Consider the following 12,457-nt stretch of genomic DNA (forward strand, 5'->3'; position numbering starts at 1 on the left):
TTATTATTATTCACTCCAATAATGATGTTTTTCCCAGTTATAAAGGGACAAGCAGCAAGTTCTAATTTGCAAAATATGTCGACAGGAATTTATTTATTTCAGGCCCTTTTTTTCCACAGGAGACTTTTTGGCATGTCAAATCAAATCAGTTTTGTTTATATGGCCTTTATAAAATCACATTGCTTCAGTTGGCTTTATAAACTGTACCGTGAATGACGTCATTTGTCTTTTGACCTTCGATTAAAGTGAGGAAAACATGAGGAATAAAAACATTTAAGAGGGAAAAAAAGATGGAGGAAACCTCAGGAGGAGCCACAGAGGAGGGATCTCTCTCCCAGGACGGGCAGACATGCAATATTTGTCAAATTTTTTTCAGTGCATTAAGTATAATCATGCTCGTGCTCACATTCATCAAAAAAGATGGACTCTGGAGGTAAATGTGCGTGGAGCACGGTACAAATTGCCTAGCGTGAGTGCACATTTAAGGTTTTGGACTGTTGGTTGGACACAATCAGCAGTCTGAAGACGTCACGTTGGGCTCTGGAGAGTTGTGATAGATGTTGCATTTACAGTGTCATAGCAGGAAAAGCACAGGCGTCATTAACGTGCCGAACGATGGCTCTGCTGTATTGTGAATAACTTTACCGCGTACTGGGAACAGGTCAAGTGGAGTACAGCCTGCATAAATGTTATCAGTTACACTTGTGGTTATCCTGTTATGACATGACAAAAATGTCTGCAGTGAAAAAGGCGACTGTGGAAGTAACTTGCATAATAATTCTGATAAGCAGTATAGTGACACTGTGATAATGATAAAGGTGAGAGTATCGACAAGGTAGCAGAACAGAGACCTGAACCTGTTGTCATGTGTGAGGTGAAAATGATTGTTTTCTGATGTACAAGTTCAATAAACGCTCCCACTTTGTTGACGTTTGAAGAGTTGTAATGAGCATTTCTTCTCAACTTTTATATACGAAGAAGATTAAATTGATAATAGTTGCAATTTTTTCATACTTTCCATACAAATACACAAAACACATTATATGAAGGTGATTCTGTGATTTAGTAGTCAGCTTATTAGCAGATGCAAGAAGTAGTGTTTGTGAACATGTAAACACGTGGATTAAAAATAAAACATCCGAGACGTGGCTATTGTACAACTCTTTATTCGTTTTTTGTTTTTTTTTTTTACGTAAAAACTCCATTTTGCTGATATTCTCAAGAAATCAAATCTTGGTTTACAATTCCAGTGACTGGAAGGAGTAACAAACATATGAAAACATGTCAGTCTGTAATAGCTCAGTAATACATTTTGTCCCAAATCCAATCTTGCTGGTTATTGCGAAAGCCCATATAAAGTGTTGGTTTCTATGGCTATCATGCGGTGATTAGCAATCTGTGCAATATCCAGTTAAACAGCACATTTTTGGACTGGGCTGCTTTGCTCTAAACAACCACAGCTACCGAGAAGGATCTAGTTTTTTTTTTCACCTTGTAGTGCTATCAATACTTTTGTCAAAAGGTGACCTTTAAGTTAAAGGGAGAGCTGTAGAAAATTAACCACTCTGAAGGCAAAAGTACTCCGAAGTCCCTAAAGTACTAACAAATCAGAGTCAAACTGAAAAAGAAATATCCCGCCGCCCCCCCCAACACACTGGCACTTCATCCAGTTCTTGTCCCTTTGTTTACAAGTCAGTAAAAAAAATAAATTCACTCCAGAGAACAATCACATTGACAACAATGCAACAAGAGAGGAGCTGCAAACAAGCCAGAGGGCCGATCGATCAGAATTGTTTTTTACCATTCGTATTGAACGTACGTTTTTTTCAGACTTCATTCAATCCATTAATGCGATTGCTTAGGACACAATCCTCACGACACTGCAAGCAGTTCGTTCTGCAGTGGACGCGGCCGAATGTAGACAGTGGAAAAACGATGCAGATGACAGAAAACGTTAAGACAATTCAAAATGTCTGGTAACAAAATGAGAATGTGCTCTAACAGACGGCTCAGCGTGTTCTGGACACAGAAAGGTAGAAGTACTAAAATGAGATAACATGTACAATATGGGCTGTCAATTACTTTTGCTCAGCTGAATGCTCGCACATTCTTTTTGGCAAAATAGCAGAGCAATTTTTTTTTTTTTATCCAAATGTAAACTGAATAAACTGAGAACTTCTAAAGGCATTAATAGTAATGGATGTACCTCTGACAGAAATCATGGGAATGCTGTTTGTTTAGTCTACTATAAAAAAAAACAGACCCGGTCAAAAAAACAAAACAAATCTACAGTCGACAAATACTTCTAAGGCTAATGCTGTAAACCCCGTACATCAATGAAAAGACCGGTTCCTGTTGATTGCCTGAGTGAGGCTTTCTTTCACAGGCCCCCAGAGGTTCAACTACAAAAAAAAAAACGTAAAGCAGAAACAGAATTACCCTCATGTGGGAGGTTGGAGAGCTTTCTAAATACTGAATACACATTTATTAAAAATCTAAAACTAAAAAAGTCTGTTTGGAGAGCCACAATTTGCTGGGGGGCACCAAGCTGAAGATCCACCAGTCCATCCATAACAGCTTACAGCCCTTGGAGGGTCGAATCGGGGTCGGACACCGGGCGAAAAGGTGGTCGCCAGTTAACCAAGCCGAAGATGAGCCCAATATACATTCGTTCATTACTACACTCAGATCAGATTTTGTTACTTTCAGCTGGCTACGATCTCACTACTTCATTGAGAAATGACAGATGTCCAAAATAAAAAAGAAAAGACGAAACTTTTCCTGCAAACTGGGCAAAAATACTGAACACATGACAACCAAACTGAGTCGGTCTGAGCGCAGACAGAACTTGCAACAGGCAATGCAGTGAAATTTGGTGATAACAAACATCAAAAATAACAAAAACTGAAAAAAATAATAATAAAGCTATCGATCACATAAACTGTGATCCACTCACAGTATCAGTGGGCTTTCTGCATACAGCTTACAATATCAAAGACTTTTGAACTTCAGTAAGAAATGAACTTGATTGATGCAAAAATACAGCAGAAGTATTTACACGTGTTCTTGTCGATCTGGTGACTGGGGAACAAAACAAAAAGCCTGTTTCTCAAAGTGGAGAAAAAGGGAGCTGCACTCTCACCCCCCTGATGTGAAGCAGTCGACCCCGCTGCTGGTGACTGAGAGGATGTCTTCATTCTGTCTGTCAAAACGTTGAGACCAAAGAGTTTCTTCAACAGGAATCATTTCATGATGAGGGGCTACGACTCTTCGTACTATGCAGCCACCTTGTTATCCTTCTGGAAAAAACAACTTATGTTTAGAACAATCATCCGTCTCCTTTTTCTACGTACTGCACTTTAAAAATACATTTTAATAACTCACCCTGTATTCAAAGTCAGAGAAATCCCGGCCTCCTCTGCCACCTCTGAAAGCGCCTCTGAAACCAGGAGGGGCACCCCGGGGCGGCCCGAAGGAACCTCTGCTCATTGGTCGTCCTCGGCCTCCGCGGGGACCCATGAAGCCTCGGCCACGGTAACCTCCTCTGCCTCGAGTGTGTCTCAGTGGAATGCCGAATGTCTCAGAATTCATTCGTCTCTCTTCTGCCCAGGTCGACCTTCGCTCCCTAAAACCAACAGAGACCAATCAGGACCCGTCTGCCTCGACAAACATGAGACACTAAAACGGGCATCACAGCCAAAAATGGGGATTCTTCTGCTCTTAATGTCAACATATCCTGTGAATATCTTTTAAAGCATTTAGGATTGTTAGAGAATAACATGAACTGTTGTATCATTATGAAATTATGTGTACTTCCTTACAAGTACATCAGGTAGCTTTACTACACATCCAAATATGTGAAACCTTCCCCTGAAGGTTAACAACATGCTGAACCTCGATGAGTGTTAGTGGTGATTAAAAATAAATCAAATAAATAAAACCTGGAAAACATTTTGCTCCAATCATCTGAAGGCTCTCCCTTCAACAGAGCTAAGAAAACACATGACATACCTTGAAAATCCTCCTCCACCGGATTTACTATGGAGATGAAAACAAAAGGGTATTAATAGTGTACGACTGGCCAGTTTAATCAAAAAACAAGTATGACTATGTTGAATGTATAACAGGACAGTTTAAAGAATAATTCACACAGTTACTGTGTTTGACTCTGAACTGTGGTACCTTGCGCCGTCACAGGACAGGTTATCGAAGAAGGACTTGGTCTTGTCATAGTAGCACGAGCTGTTCGCCTCCTCCTCCTCGTTGGCCTGATGCTCTGAGTCCGCAGTTTCTTCTCCGTTCTGCACTTTGTCATCTGTGGTGATGTTGGAAGATTTTTTGTATTGCATTATTTAAAAAGGATGTCAGAATGCATTGAAGAACGGAAAAAAAACAGTGTATATTTGTGTCTATCAGATGAAATATAAAACATTATTGATTTAATACTGTGCAAAGTAATCGAGACCACAGATTTTCTTTTGGTTGTGACTTTGTTTTCTTGGGTTGGGGACAAAAATGGTGATAGGATAAACAAAATGCAAACAGTCTTGCCCTTTACAAACTTCCTCCGATATGAAAAACACACCATCTCAATGAGTGCAGCTCTGTTTTAGACTATAAAGCTAACTGTAGCTGGTGTCAGTGTCTCATCAGGAGAAAACGTCACTTTGAGCTCATGTAAATACTGAAGAAAGACGTTTTACCCTTCAGTTTGAGCTTGTTCTGGAGCTCTTTGTCAATCTCATCTTTGTTGAACTGGGCGTTGGCAGTCTCAAAGTCAAAGTCTTCTTCAAACTTCATGGGGCCATCCCTACGCACGTTGACTTTGCCTCTGCTGCGGTTTCCTCTTCCACGGCCACGGCGGTGGGACTGAGCAGCAGCTGAGAAAGAACAGGGGCAAAACTGAAATCCAGCAACTCTCCCACAAGCATCATCTAGACCTGTGCAGACTGTTCAGTCAACAATGTCAACAACAACTACAGCACATAGTATTTAAAATAGAACCGTGTGTTTAAGATTTAAGTGCAGACCATCAGCTCTAATTCGAGGATGTTAACATCCATCTCAAATACTCAAAAACAGTGTTTTCAGGGGGAAACAAATGTCGTAATCACAGTGAAAACTGTTGAAAACAAACATTTTATTGGCTGCATTTAAGTGTGTTAATTGGTATTCTTAAGTAATTGTGGAAATGACTTACCAGCAGCTTGGTGTCTGTTAGGATCCCTGTTTTCAACAGCTCCGTGTTCGTTATCCGGCTGTGACACCTTCTGAACCTCAGGAGCTGAACAACAAAACCAACATTCACCATCAATTTAACTCAGGATACAGCTGTAAGGCTCAAACAAAGCACTAAATGCACATGCGCGCAGTGGTTAACAGACTTTCAGGCTACCGCACTCACGTTTCTAATGAACGTGACACAAGATTCGGTACGACTGTGGAAATTAACTACTACATGTCCAGCGGGTTTCTTTACCTTTTCTTTGCTCCAGGAGGTCTGGGGGCATCTGGCTGCCAGCAGTGGTACCAGGGGGTCTGGGAGCTGCAGCCCCCGACTGACTCCTCTGCCCTACAGCTGCCGTCGGTGCTGGGGCAGCTGACGCTGGGGCCTGCACCGGCTTCTCCAGGGGGGCACTTTTTGTTAAAGACTCATGCTTGGGACTGGTGCGCCCTGGAGAACATCACAAAGACAATTTCAAATTATATGATTTTCTTAGCTGGGGCTTTAGTAGGTGACAGAGGCAGTGCGAGTCTAATGATGCACCTGACACTGAGTGATACAACATGACACAAAATAATGCAAAAGTCGTAAAATGCATGGCTTTAACTCCCGAACTGCGCAAGAAGGCCCTTATATTTGTAGGGAAACAGACATCCCTGACATTTAATATTTAACAAGGCCAGTATCAACTCTGTAAATTTGCAAAACAATCATATAATTAGACAACAAACACAAGAACGCAATCGAGCAATTCAAAAATGCCCAAGCGTCAGTTTATCTGAAATGTGTTGCTTGATTGTCTCCCCTATCCTAGCCTGACACATAATGGGGGTTCAGGTGCACAGCAGGACACTCAAAACACAACATGCAGCTGTGCTCCGTTCAAATCAGAAGGAATCAGCTGTTGCTCCAGATTTGCCAGGTAAACAGATGCCTTGCTTACAGGGCATTAAGTTGTTTAAGCGTTCATTAGAAAGGGGTCACACAGTTCACGGCAGTAACTATTAACGTAACTCTACAGCTTACAGCTTATAGCTACAGCTGAAATAATACGCTTTATAATGGCTAGTGTCCTGCTGATTTTGCATGTTTGAGTTTGTCAAGTTCAAAAGAATGACATCATGCTGAAACTAGCAAAAACTTCCAAAAAATATGTCACAATATTTGGTGGAAAGAGGAAATATTAGACACTTTGACATTTTGAATAACAAACCAGTCCTTACCTCCTGCCCCAGCAGATCCAAACTGCTGAGATGCGAGGTTTGTAACACCGTGTGTCACAAACTGACTGTATGGCGCAACGGGGGTCCTGCTGAACGGAGCATAGGGCCCAGCTGACTGGAATGAAGGAGGTGGTGCAACATTGCTGGATCCAATTGATGACTAGAAAAACAAATACAGTGATTTGAAAAACACAGACTGTGAAAAACAGCTCTTTCACACCAACAGGTTTTATGGAGGATAAAAACAATATTTATGAGTCAGTCATTTCTGACCATTGACACAGATATAATCATCCTCTACAAGACAGGAATGTGAAACTGTAGTTTGAAACATAACTGCTTGATGTGACAGTCGCTACCACAGTTGTGCAAGTTCATGTAAGTAAAAAAAAAAAAAGTGTGCCAAAGTTGTGAAGCCACACATAAAATTCATGACAGTTTATGATCATTGAAACCATGAGGGCAGAACTTCTGTTAACAAAAGTATCAGCTGCAAATGATAATCATTTAACACATGTTGACTCATGGAGCTGCAGGTGTCCAAGTGCACAAGTTAATTTACTAAAATCAATAAATTATTGATGTTCTGAATTGTACAGACTGGCTTACTGGGAGACTTTGACATAAAATGAAATTGGGCACAATTGAAACAGATACATCTGAGCGTTCCCTGCAGTTGATGAGCTTGTGTTTCAAAATAGTGATATGTAGCGATCTTATCTCAATAAGATATGTGTTTTGAAGTCCTCATGTCAAAGTACATGAGATATAAAAAGGTTTATAAAGATCGCATCATTAAAAAGAAACTGTGGGTTAAAAAAATAAAATTAATACATAAAAATTGTACATATGATAATCGAAATGATCGCAGTACTAAATTTGAACATGCCTTTTCACAGCAGACATTCTGGCTTGTTACTGTAGGTAAAGCACACGTGTCACTTTTAACATTCGATGATGGCTCTCTTCTACTCAAATAACCCAGTAAACCAACATGCACAATAGATGATGCTCCCAATAATGACCTTAAAATGTGCTCAAAGCTTTGCGTGGACCTTCATACAAAAACAACCAATCACATGTATAGGTATCGACTTACTTGAACTATGGCAGGGTCCTGAGGGAGGCTGCTAGTGGCTTTGGGTGGCTCACAAACTGTTAGGTCTTTGATGTCACTTCCTCGGAAGATGATGTACTCAAACACTTCCTCCCGAGGTGGAATAGGCCTTTCAGTCGGCCGATCTTCGGTTCCAAAAGAGCGAACTGTTGGGAAAAATCACAGAATAACTTAAATTATTTTACACAATTAGTTTACTGGGTAGATCTATGCTTCAGTGTAGATCCTTGCACCACATTACACACGTATTGTCTCTTACAGCAGTGATAGTATGTTTTTTTTTTCTTCTACAAATTCCATCTTATCTCAGATTTATTTATATATATTTTTAAAGAAAATGTTCACAGTTCAAGGGGCCACATGTCAAAATGTATCCAACAATACAATTACTCCAAAGGTGACTTTTAAAAGGATCAACTATTACTTTAACAAACAGGTAACAGGTCTTTAGGATTAGACTGTGTGCTTCACGGAGTGAGTTCTCTGTCTGACCTCACTTGACTCGAGTTAAAATAAACACTTAACAAAAAATCAGCATTTAAACATTTAGACAGAGATGTGTGGTAGTGATAGAGGATTTCTAAAATACCATATACCACTTAGTACTCAGCAGTGAGAGCCATATATTTCTCGTGAGTCCAAACACAAGGTAAACAAAGGAAGCAAAGTGTTAACTACAGCCCCACTTAGCTATTAACCGCTAGTTGGCTACAAAGCTAGCCAGCACTGCTAACTGCGCTAACATTAATTTCACTCTCCCAATCGGTCTAAACGTTTGTAAACCGTTGTATAGCATGTTTTAAGTACTGCAGTGCACCTCTTGGTCACGTAACTTACCCTTAGCAAGAGCTACTGTCGAGTTTTCAGTGTCAATGGTGTACAAAATCCCTTCATAGCGGATCTCGGCCTTGGAGATTAGGCTAATTTTGCTGCCAATGTACGGCGTCCCTCCTCCGCTCATTTTTGCCTTCTGCTCTTAATAACGCGCCTGCTGCCAAGAAATCTGTTTAATGTCGAACGCGAGGGTACTTATGTTGCTTTCAGAGCTGTAGTTTTAATGCTACATTACATGAATTGCGAAGTTGCGCCGTGAGTCTGACTCGCTCGGTTCACGGACTGACTTCTACCACGACATGGCCGTTTTCATTTTCCTTCGCCCCGCCGCAAAGCATGCTGGGAGACGGGCTGCATCTTAATCTTCCAGAATCGCGTCCTCTTCTACCCACTTCCTCCCTTTCGGATAAATTAAAACTGATTATTTGACGAGAAAATTCAAAACTCAGGGTAGTATTCACATTAGTCGTGTTTTCTTGTGGGCTTTTATAATTTATTTCGTGAGGGAGGAAAACAAGGCGGCGAATTATAGGATGCGAAACAGAGATTTGAGATGTAGCCATGTGATCATATCGCGAGATTACACGAGGGACTCTCGCCACCCTCCACCCTGCCCCCATATTGTTAAGATAATACATTTTTAGATGCAGAAAAATGCAAAATGCCTTCTGACACACCAAAATTCACGCTTTTTTTTGTTTCAAACCGTGAACATTAAACACCTGGAAGGTATCTGATGGGTGCCAATCATCGTAAATCGGGATCGTTATGTAACTACATTGTAATTACACACTACTGCAACAGCTCTTCCTCGCAGTTCATTAAATAAGACTTGGGAAAAAAACAAAAAAAAAAACATAAAAAAATACAACTAGGACGCCCCCCCTCCTTCCTCTGATGACGTCAGATTCATTCCCACAATGCCCAGTAACACGCAGGCGCACTGTACAAAAAATAAAAAAATAAAATATAAGAGCTATCTGTGATCAGAGATGGCGGGCGCCTCCGACCCCCTGGAAGATATGCTCTTTTCAGAGGTGGATGAAAAAGCTGTGAGCGACCTGGTGGGCTCGTTGGAGTCACAGCTCGCCGGCCAAAGCAACCCCGCAGGGAAAACGGACGAAAACGGAGGCGCTGGCTCGGTGCCCCCCGCTAACCATCACTTAGGAAAAACGCTACCAGCTCCAGTGGGCACCACAACACTAGAACAACAACAACAAGGACGGCGGAATAAACCTGAGATGCGCCAGGAGATCAACTCTAAAGACGCGAGCCTGGACAAAACTGTCACATCTCCACCTGCGGGCTGCACCCCTTCCTTCGGCGAGCCGTCCGCCGCTTCAGCTGCCGGTGTTAACGCCACTAGCAGCGGGTCGCAATCACATGGAGCATCCATCACAACACTGACTGCATCTGGCGTGTCAACTTTGGCATCCACGCCGGCCAGCATCAGCACCGCGTCCAGCCGGGGGTCCAAGGTGAGCCCGGGCGCGGGTGAGACGGAAGCTAGCCCGCCGAGAAAACGCATCACCACCCCGCGGAGGAGCGCCTCGGCTCGGATAAAGAGTTTGAACGGCGCAGCTGTAACGACGAGGAGGAGCAGCAACAACACCGCCGCGGTGGCGGAGACTGTTAGCTCCGCGGAGACCAGCGCGAGTCCACCGAGCTCGACCCGACCGGCGACCTCCTCCATCAACACCTCGACGTTCACCTTATCCAACGCGAACCTCCCCGTCGGTCAGTCGGCTATCGCGCTCGACCGAGGGACTCCCACCATCGCCTTGCACAGACTCCCGAGTCACATCGTAGCGAGCATAGCCCAGAACGGCAACGGGACCAGCGCGTCGGCCTTGGTCCAGCAGGGCACGACTCGCTCGGGAGCCGCCACCTCCTCAGCTTCACAGGGAAACCACGGCAAACCCGTCACGGACACTGGGGCTTCCCAAGCAGACGATTGTCAGTCCAAAATTGTAATGTCAAGCCAGTCTGGTAGTGTCAACTCTGTAATAAACACTGTCCCCCCTGCGCCTTCTGTTGTCACACCTACAACCACCAGCACCAGCACCACAGCAGCAGCAGCCACCACCACCACCACAGCAGCAGTGAGCCAGCCTGTGAGCTCTGCTGCTGCTGCTGCCTCTGCTGCTGCCTCTGCTGCTGCTGCTGCTGGGGTCACAGGGGTGGCAGCAAGTCCTGTATGTGGAGCCGGTCAGACTACATCAGTGACCACAACCCTCAGCATGGTCAGGCCCGCAGCCCCCTCTCCGACACCCGCCGTGGCCACCCCTGCACAGCCTCAACCCCGTCCTGGACTTCCAGCAGCAGCACCTCAGAGGATCGTAGCCCCCCAGCTGATTGTCAGACCGCCTCAGCAGCAGACGACCATTCAGCTGCCCCCCGGGTTTACCATCCCACCGGGTAAGGTTTGCAGGAGGGGGAGGACAGCAGCGAGAAGCCGCTGTCTAGTCTGCAGCTTTGCTCAGATGGCCTTATGTCTTTGTATGTGTTCGCGTGACTCCCCTGTTCTTTGTATCATGTTTTGTCCGAATGTGTTGGGCAACCTCTCCCAACTTATTCTGTGTATTGTTATGTGTGTGCCAGGGAGTTTTTTTTTTAGCGTGGCCACCTTGGGGAGTCAAACACTTCACCCACAGCAGCGTTAAAAGCGCTGTGACGGGACCGACTGAGCTGTGCAAAGTATTGAGAACACACCAAGCATCCCGTACAGCAACATAACATGACATTACCACCACAAATTGTGAAATTAAAAAGAGGAAATAAGACCAAACTTACACGATGTTTCCAAGTAAAAGCGTGCCAACTGAAATTCATCTGCGCTTATGAGTAATTTAGCTGATGCTGAGATCAAGCCTGTGATTTTTTTTTTTAAGAAAAACACTAGAAAATGTGACCGTGTGTCACACTTCTATCCCACGGCAAAGGATGAGTCCGTTGTCAACAAGACGTGACCGCCAATGTACTCACACACCATACATTGTTAACAAGACGACACATCCTGTAGCGAGCTGTGGTCGATTGGTGAATGGCAGCAACTCTCACGACTGTCAGCAAAGTTTTAAACATGTGTTTTTCCTCGCAAGCGTTTAAAAGAATAGAAATAAGAAGGATTTCTTCTGCCAAGTGCATAAAGACAGTACAGTATGTGGCTACACACAGTTCATAGAGTACCAGCAACAGTGTGCAGGATCGCAAAAGATAATTCAAGGCAGCACTGGTGGAATTACTTTCTCAGAAGTGCCACATGCTTATCATGCAGCGGCTCTTTAATAACATTACTGCTGCCCAGGAAAAAAGCAGCTCAGTAAGCGAAGACCTGTTGCCCTCCACGCAGAACGTGCCGGTTCTGTTTCTGTGTTTTTCTCCCGTCGCCGTGAGTAAAGTTGAGGGTGCACAGCTCAGCTGAGTGATATAGATCCAGTGGTTCTTTATTATTTAAGCGTTTCAGAGCGCTTATGAAATCATCCTGTTAACCTTCTCATTCGGTGGATTCTCATTCAGCCACCTGCAACCGTGCAACATTTGTTTTTTTTTTCCTAATTTGGACTGTTTACCAGGTGTTTTTCTTCTTTATGGAAATTCTTCAAAGATCAACTCGTTTGTAATGAAACATTTTGTCTTGGCCTTTAACTCTGATATCCATTTATGAATGGTAATATGGGGAAGTGGCATTGCAATCAGTGTTGTAGTGCAGCGGATTAATCAACAGCACATGATGGGCTGTGAATTCAGACCATGGTTGCTTTGAACAGAGGGCGCTCGTTCATTTGTTTCGGCCTTGTTAAGGTTAATGTAGATGATTGGTTGAACATTTGAATGGACTCGAGGTTTCATTTGATACTTTTATAACAGTTAATAGAAAGAAAATTAGTCACCGAATATTTGGATGTGTGGTTAAGTCATTTTTCGAGCAATAAAAAGTGAAGAATTAGCCGGTTCCAGTCTTTAAATGAAAGGGTTTGCAGCTTGGGGTTTTGGGTAACACGAAGACGTAATTGTGATTTACAATTTTTGAAGATTAATCGATTGATTATGAAAACA

The 12,457-nt window shown here is 43.2% G+C and overlaps 2 protein-coding genes across 3 annotated transcripts in view; one reads left to right on the forward strand and one right to left on the reverse strand.

Annotated features, from left to right (window-relative positions):
• Window positions 1-1,150: 1,150 nt before the first annotated feature.
• On the reverse strand, window positions 1,151-8,755 carry lsm14ab (LSM14A mRNA processing body assembly factor b). Of its 2 annotated transcripts, none has more exons than XM_030414040.1 (10): window positions 8,402-8,755; window positions 7,547-7,710; window positions 6,448-6,607; window positions 5,480-5,674; window positions 5,201-5,284; window positions 4,704-4,880; window positions 4,183-4,315; window positions 4,012-4,038; window positions 3,385-3,625; window positions 1,151-3,296 (listed from the first exon to the last, which is right to left on the reverse strand). In XM_030414040.1, the coding sequence occupies exons 1-10, from the start codon at window positions 8,523-8,525 to the stop codon at window positions 3,276-3,278; spliced, it is 1,326 nt and encodes a 441-aa protein (XP_030269900.1). In that variant the 5' UTR covers window positions 8,526-8,755; the 3' UTR covers window positions 1,151-3,275. The 2 variants fall into 2 exon arrangements, with proteins under 2 accessions (XP_030269900.1, XP_030269898.1); XM_030414038.1 differs by having other exon boundaries at window positions 1,151-3,299.
• Window positions 8,756-9,337: 582 nt separating this feature from the next.
• The window catches only part of LOC115580112 (transcription initiation factor TFIID subunit 4), a 94,365-nt gene continuing 91,245 nt past the window's right edge, over window positions 9,338-12,457 (forward strand). The window contains 1 exon segment of the mRNA XM_075488170.1: window positions 9,338-10,816. Coding sequence (XP_075344285.1) covers window positions 9,391-10,816 — 1,426 coding nt within the window. The 5' untranslated portion in view covers window positions 9,338-9,390.

Source organism: Sparus aurata, chromosome 4 (assembly GCF_900880675.1).
Source record: "Sparus aurata chromosome 4, fSpaAur1.1, whole genome shotgun sequence".
Taxonomy (NCBI): domain Eukaryota; kingdom Metazoa; phylum Chordata; class Actinopteri; order Spariformes; family Sparidae; genus Sparus; species Sparus aurata.